The following is a 7,647-nucleotide window of genomic DNA, read 5'->3' as shown; positions in this document are numbered from 1 at the left end:
TACTTAGATCCTTTGATGTTTAACTTAGTAAATGCTTATACATAGTTCAAACATCTTTTACTTAGATTTATTCATATAGGTCGAATATCTCCAATGGAGTCTTTCGTGTTTGATTTAGTAAATGCCATTACTTAATCCAGAACAATATCATAAGATCTTTGTAATAGATCTTAATACCTAGTATGTACTAAGTTTCGCCATGGTCCATCATTGAAGAATAATTTCAAATCTAAGTCATTAGCATTTGAATGTTATTTCACAATAGAGAGATATGTGTGTGATACACATAGGACCAATTAAGTTTTACGTACTCCCACTAAACTTCTTATATATCTATAAGAGTCATGTACATTTTATGAAACTAAAATACTTATTAGCTTCACTAAAATACATTTCTAATTCCCAATTGCTTGCTTAAATTTGTACTTAGATTTCATAAGCTAGCTTTCTTTTTCAAGTATTTATTTGGATCCACAAATCCTATGACATGTCATGTACATAGTTTCTTCCAACATTTTATTGAGGAATACGTTTTGTCATCCAATTGCCATATGTACCAATATGCAATCATTGCTTGAATTATAGACTTAAGCATTACGATTATGCATGAGGTTTCAACACAATCCACGCCGTGAATTTGCTTGTAACCTTTAGCAACTAATCTAGCTTTGTGTGTGAACACAATTTCATGTTTGATGGTTTTTATCCTTAAAACAAACTTGCAACCAATAGGTGTGAAACTATTCTTGCAAATCAACAAAATTTCAATTTTGTCATCAAAACATTGAGTATGTTTTATGGCCTCTAACCATTTAAAACATTTGAGTCTATATATGGCCTCTAACCATTTTAGGGAATCTGGGTTTCGTCATATCTTTCTTACAGGTCACAAACTCATTAATCTACATGATAATAGTTTGACTGCAAGTTGTAGGTTTCTTCACTATCTAATAGAAGAATCGCATAGCTTCAGTGACCTGAACTCCATGTTTCTTCACTATCTAATAGAAGAATCTCATAGTTTCAGTGACTTGAACTCTATGCCTACTTGGGTATAGAACATCAAACAATAGAATATCAATAGCCACTTGAAAGTCCTTTGAATATTCTGTTCTCCTTGAAGCACTTGTAAAGTCTTCTAAGAGATGTCTATTCTTTATAGCCACTTCTAAAGTCCTTAAGAATATGTGTTCAGATTTTCTGAAGAACTTCGAAAAGCCTCCGGAATGTCCGTTTATGTTTGTTGTTCGCCTCGAAGACTTTCGAGGTCTAGTTTCTCCCACTTGTCATTTTGGAAACGAATCTCCAAAAGGACATCATTTCGAGCAAACAAACATTATGTTCTCAAATATTCGTGGTAGAAACAATACCCTTGTGTCTCATTTGAATAAATCACAATGAAACATATATCTATACTTGGGCCTTAGTTTGTTGAATAACAAACATTAAACTCCCACTGAGTTTAGCAACTCTTTAGATATATAATTATGAAAAGATATTCTGAAATTACTTTTCAATAGCTTTGAAGAATTTGGTTTAGTTTGGTGGTAGTTGAGCATTTTGTTTTAGAAATTATAGGAAAAGTCTTTATGATTCATCATTGATCGAATCAAGTACTAATTGACTTCGATCATTCCAACGTAGATATTTCATATCTTATGGAGCTCGATCGTGAAATCACAACGCACAATCATTGATGATTATATTTGGTCTTAAAGTAATCATCGTCATGATCTAACCTAGATCTTTATGATTTCTTGCCAAGTGGATTTTATACTTCTGAATCTTTTAACTAGCCAAACAGATTCAAATTTATATCACTCAAATCCAGGTGAAATAATAAAGTCATAAAATCTTTCTTTAGCTTTGAACTCTATTGTCTAGGCGTTCTGATAATAGTTCGTATCTTTTGTTACTTTCAACAAGTAAGACTAGCTTGTCTTGAATTGATCTAGAAATCAATCAACGTTCAAAAGTCCATCGAAATAGAACTTATGAATGTTAACTTGTTGATATGGTCTAAGCAACAATGCCAAAGATTAGTGGAACTCAAATCAAGGGGTTGATTTGAACCTAGTAAAGTTTTTATTGTTAAAGAGTTGTTTGTTTTTAATCAAGCATATTGACTCAAACCGTAAATGACCATTTCATTCAAATAAACAAACAAACAAGCATTGTTTTCGTTCTTCTGAATGTGAGTCTTTCTGTGTTTGAAGCAGAAATTTAGGTATGCTGATTATGGAACAAAATAGCCATTAAGTTCCAGCCTTTGAAAGGACTTAAAACAAACTAGATGACCCTACAACTAATGTAGCATTGTCATGCTTCATTTCCCACTTGTAGGTCATTAGTGTATCCTAGCTTCCATTGTTTGAGTTATTACCGAAGTAAGAACCTCAAGCGCACTAGTAGAAAAAACCCCTGTTGCAGCTCCCTTGTTGCAGCGTACATGTATTAATACGCTTCAACAACCAGTAGGTCAACGCGGGTCAAACCCTTTAAAGGATTGTTGCAGCGTACAAATTAATTACCCCCTGTAAAAGTGCTTTTTGGCAGCGTACGTAGTAAAATCCCCTTGTAATAGCCTTTTATTTTGCAGCCTACAGGTAAAAGCCCCCTGCAATAACATTTCGCTGCAACGTTAATTCAGACCAAACATTTCATCTCAAACCTGAAGACCAATTTCGCAATTCATATCCTGCGCTCAGTACTCCCTTCTTCTTCCCTCAGCATTCCCTTTGTCTCGCCCGTCGGCGGTGGTTCTCGCCAGTTACCGTCACCGTCGCCGCTGGGTCTCGCCCGTCGCTGGTGATACTCCAGCAAGGGTCTATTTCCTCGCCTCCTCACCGGTGGTTCCCTTCTCGGAAAACCACCGCAGAAGTTATTCCCTGTTCGAAAAACCACCGGTGAAGTCATTCCCTGCTCGAAAAACTAAGCTGCTTTGCTCGGTTGCTGGTTTTAATCTCCGTCATCCTCCTCGCCGCGGCATACCGGTCATCTTCCCTGTCCCATCAGGTTTGTTCGTTTATCTGATTTTAAGAATTAGGGTTTCCTTTAATTCTGCAGTGATAATTAATTGTTGTTTTGTTTCTTCTTTGGCTGAGTCTGTGAGTCAAATTATTGTTGTTGATGAATTGTAGATGCCTTAGAGAAAGTGGTAAACTAATAAATTGTAGATGCCTGTAGAGAAATTCCATAAGAAAAAAAACATGCCTGTAGAGAAAAGTAGGAGCATTCAGATTTAGAACTCAGCGCTGCTTTGTCATTGCCTTGTCATAGATTGTCACCTTGTGCTTTACTATGGGGGGCTTTTCCTAATTATCTATGAATGCCATATAGCGTGACAGACGGCCTTAACTATATATTATAGGATTATACTATGCTCCTGCCTCTTAATCCTCTACTTATATACTTTCAGGTCGCTTTGACTTAATGGATGTCTTTAATTTTGGGGTTCAATATCGTATGAATATAATCAAGTCCAGGCTTATTTTCTTTGTCCCTTTCATTTGCTTCTAAAGTCTGAGGTAGTTATGTTTTCCAGTTGTCGGGGATTCATCAACTTGCTTTTGTTGTTTTTTACATCAGAGTGCTCTCATAAGTCATGGCAATCCTGACATCTGAACAAACAGATATAAACTTGGCAATCCGTGGACTATGGACCATGGTGCACATAGAGCATGGTGCACCGTGTGCACAAAAAGAACACATGTGCATAAGCAAAAGAACATGACACTACGACAAAAGAACATACAATAATGTTTTACTTTTTTGTTATAAAAAATTCACAATTTATTAAAAATAATAAAAAATATATGTCCATGTTCTTTTTACGTAACCATATGTTCTTTTAATTATATACTAATGTTTTTAAGGTGCACCATGCTCTATGTGCACCATGGTCCACCTTCTAAATTGCGTAAACCTAGCCTTGGATCCATTTTATGAAAGGAGTTGGTACATTAGCCTTTGTATTGATACCAAGATAACCAACATCACATATTCTGGATGTAAAATCAAAATGAGAAAAGAGGGTCTATAGTTTCTTCACATTAAACACATAGAGCACAAGGCTCACTATTCTCCATACTCCTTGACTTAATCTATTAATAACCGCCAGACTCTGTAACAGATCTTCCACATAATTGTCTTCAGATATGGCTGAATATTCACGTACACATAAAGTCCTAATTAACAGTAATTAATATGGGAAAAGTGCATGTTCAGACTTGGATGTTCCACACTTTTAGTTTGTGGCGGGATGTATTTAGTGAGACTTCAAATTGAACTCTTTTGAATTTGTGGGTAATTCAAATTATTTTTTCTACTGTTTTAGGGTGTGTGTTAGTTTTTCTGATTCTGCCTTGTTGCAATTGTTTGTAGGATCCATATTTGAAGTATAAAGTCTGTAATCATATATTACTACGATGCATGTTATATGTTATAGCCTTAGATGTACACTACACTCGGGTGTATAATGAAAATTGGATGCTTGTTTTTTGTTTTCCGGGGTTTAGTGATTAATTTTTCATTTTTATCGTATGGTTGTTACATTTTTATCAGAATATCTTTTTCCTGATGTACATATGATTTCGGGTTTTTTTGTCTTATAGATACGCATACAAGTATTGTGGAAGCTCGTCCTTTTCAACTGGTGCAAGAACGGCAATGATGGTTTTGATTTAATTTTCAAGGGGTGGATTGATGAGCAGACTCTCTCCTTCAACACCTGAAACTGGAATGGCTGTTTCTTTGAAGAACCTTAAACCTGAAGGTTTCCAGGGTGACAAGGACTACTGGGTTGGTAATGTTTTGCTACCTTTCTATATTCGTTCATTTGTCATTGACTCTTCCTAGCTGGTCTGTTTCAATTCCTTATAGCACGTACGCTTATTTGATGCAGTCAGAGTTAAACTATGTTGGCCAACTGCATCATCCTAATCTGGTGAAACTATTTGGATACTGCCTTGATGGCCAAGATTGGTTTCTGGTGTACGCGTTTTTGGCCAAAGGAAGACTAGAAAACCACTTGTTCGGAGGTAATTAAGTAGCTCACTTCTTGTTTGTTTTATGACTGTATTTATGCCTGAAAAAGTTGCATATTTTTTGGTCGTATGACAGGATGTATCCTGCTCCTTGTGTCATTAGGGGTGGCTGTAGCGGGAATCGGAGGTTTTAGATTGTGCTGTGTGGTTGTGTAATTTGTTCAGGAACTTGTGGATCCCAATAATTCTTAGAACAGATATTGGCTTTGTAGTTGTCAGTGCTGTATGATTGTTGATAACAATTGTCATTCTATGTGCTGCATGACTTACAGGTCTTGGTGATTTTTTCTGCGATTCTCTTTTCCTGCTAATTGTGTTTATGATATGATTCATATGAATAAAGTTTTCAACTTTACGTGCTATTGACTTACTGAAAATACTGAGTATTCTGGACCTTCAGGCTTTAGATCTAGGAAGAGGTGCAAATCCAAAGGGGTATATGGTAGAGGAGATCTAGCAGGAACTCGGAAAATGAGTTGGTTCATTAATGTAGGGACAAAAAGTGCTCATAAGTATATAAAGAGAGATATCTGAAGGACAGTGATTCTCCCATATATGTTCAACTCCAAAAAAGAACTAGCCTCGCAAGGACAGTGATTCTCCCACAGTGAAAGTCCTCTGGTTTGATCGGTGATTTTGATTTGGCTGGTTATTAGTAGTGCTTTATGATCTTGTACATCTTAATCCATTTACATAAGTTCTAGCGTTCTATAAACAGCCATTTTTGTTTACAGTTGTCTAAGAATTTTTGTGGATGTTGAAAGTCTGACGACTCTCATGTTATGAAATTAGCCAAACTTAAGCAGAAAGTGTTGTTGAGGAACTTTTTACCTTTGGAATTAGTAATTTCTTAGCTCATGACCAAACTATATGTTTGAATTCATTTTGAAATCCTGACTTTTTTTTAGAACCATTTCCAGGCGTAGGTTCTGGAGCTGGAAGTATTGTATTCATATCATCTGTTGCAGGTGTTACAACTTACAAGTATAGGTACTGGCCACTAAAGGTGCGTTATTACTTACAAAGAAGTATTACTTAGTAGAGGGTCTTTTTCTTGAAAAGGTGAAGATTCTTTGTTAATCATATCATGTTTTCTATTTTGAGCTGCAATTAATCAGCTGACTAGAAACCGGGCATGTGAATGGGCAAAAGACAATATTAGGACCAACACTGTTGGACCTTGGTATATCAGAACCTCACTTGTGGAACATGTAAGACCCTTTAACATATCCTCACTTTACGACTGTCTACTTTCTAGTCTTTGCTAGTTGTTCAGAAATAATTCTTGTTTCACCTCCTGTACACATTCCATATTTAGGATATTTAGTTGAAATGGGAAGGGTAGTTGGAAACTGGAGTACCCCCTTAGGCGTTAGGAGTGTCTCTACACTGTTATAACATGGCATAGTTAGGACATAAATTAATGGAAGAATAAAGAAATTTTGATTTATAATTCTAAAAATACAAAATACAAAATATAGGCCGTATAGTTTTATCAAACTAAGCTTCAATAACTAAATATTTTGGATGCCTTCTTCCCCTACCCTCCCTTATTTATATTCATTTCTGCAATTATTAGCTAGAGTATCAAGTAGAATCAAATTATGACCATTTAGAAAACCTGATATATTCCCTTCTGATCATATTATTTTGGTTTGCTCTTTCTCTTTTGCATTATATTAAAAGAATTATATTGAACTAACTATATTCCCCTCCCCTTAGACCGGTTTATTACAGCCTCTTTTGGAGTAAAGGATTATCTTTTAGAGAAAAGGATTAGCTGTACAAAATTTACAAAAAACCACTAAAGAATATACGACTATTGTAGTTTTATCAAAGATCTGTCTCTACTTAAAGATTTAAACCCGGAATAGGTTGAATGCATGACTACAAGTAGTACTAATGAGTTATGACTTATGAGTTATGAGTTATGTTATAGGTCACTTTCACCTTCACTACAACTCTTAGGCATCGATGCTACATGCTTTTGAGCAAGTACAGCAACACATAGATGGCGTTGAGGATTAGTGAAAGTCCTCTGGTTTCAACCACGATTTTCATATGGTTGGTTATTACTTATTAGTAGTGTTTTATCATCTTTTACATCTTATTCCATTTACGTAAGGTTAGAGATTAATAAAAATCTCATGGATTAAATTTTACTTAACACACGTAAAATTCCCAGAGATATACCCAAAGTTCACATATTTCTAATTATATCACTCTTGTTTCCCAAACAGGGGAAGGCCTAACTTAAATACAAGCTCCACTTCCTTTTCCTGATAATCATCTTCCATTGTATGATCACTTGCCATAAGAATTTCTCTCCTTGCATTCATCTCAGCATCTAATAGGATATTACTAGCCTTCACATCTCGGTGAAGGACGACTTGTTCCCACTCCTCATCAAGGTATAAAAGGGCAGAGGCCAACCCTTTTATAAGTCATATTTAGGCTAAATGACATTTTCGCTCCCAACTTTGAACTAATGAACCTAAGGAATCATTTCCTACTTATTACATGATTAATATGATTATTTTTAAATTTTAAAGACTAATTCCAATCTATTTATGCACATTTGAGACTTGTTTGATTGTTATAG

At 35.4% G+C, this 7,647-nt stretch overlaps 1 protein-coding gene across 1 annotated transcript; it reads left to right on the top strand.

The window, feature by feature from the left end:
• Positions 1-4,897: 4,897 nt before the first annotated feature.
• Positions 4,898-7,062, top strand: LOC110788523 (probable L-type lectin-domain containing receptor kinase V.3). Its single transcript, XM_056842107.1, has 4 exons — positions 4,898-5,039; positions 5,966-6,051; positions 6,164-6,256; positions 6,985-7,062. The coding sequence occupies exons 1-4, from the start codon at positions 4,898-4,900 to the stop codon at positions 7,054-7,056; spliced, it is 393 nt and encodes a 130-aa protein (XP_056698085.1). The 3' UTR covers positions 7,057-7,062.
• The last annotated feature ends 585 nt before the right edge of the window (positions 7,063-7,647 follow it).

The sequence above is a fragment of the Spinacia oleracea genome, chromosome 4 (genome assembly GCF_020520425.1).
Source record: "Spinacia oleracea cultivar Varoflay chromosome 4, BTI_SOV_V1, whole genome shotgun sequence".
Taxonomy (NCBI): Eukaryota; Viridiplantae; Streptophyta; class Magnoliopsida; order Caryophyllales; family Amaranthaceae; genus Spinacia; species Spinacia oleracea.
Note: the sequence above shows the minus strand (reverse complement) of the source record. Positions and strands in the feature narration are given on the sequence as shown.

Bases quoted from the DNA above. Each gene is read 5' to 3' on its own strand.
- LOC110788523 (XM_056842107.1), top strand. From the start codon at position 4,898: ATGCAGTCAGAGTTAAACTATGTTGGCCAACTGCATCATCCTAATCTG. The intron at 5,040-5,965 runs GTAATTAAGTAG...AACCATTTCCAG, and splicing joins AGAAAACCACTTGTTCGGAG to GCGTAGGTTCTGGAGCTGGA. The intron at 6,257-6,984 runs GTAAGACCCTTT...GTTATGTTATAG, and splicing joins GAACCTCACTTGTGGAACAT to GTCACTTTCACCTTCACTAC.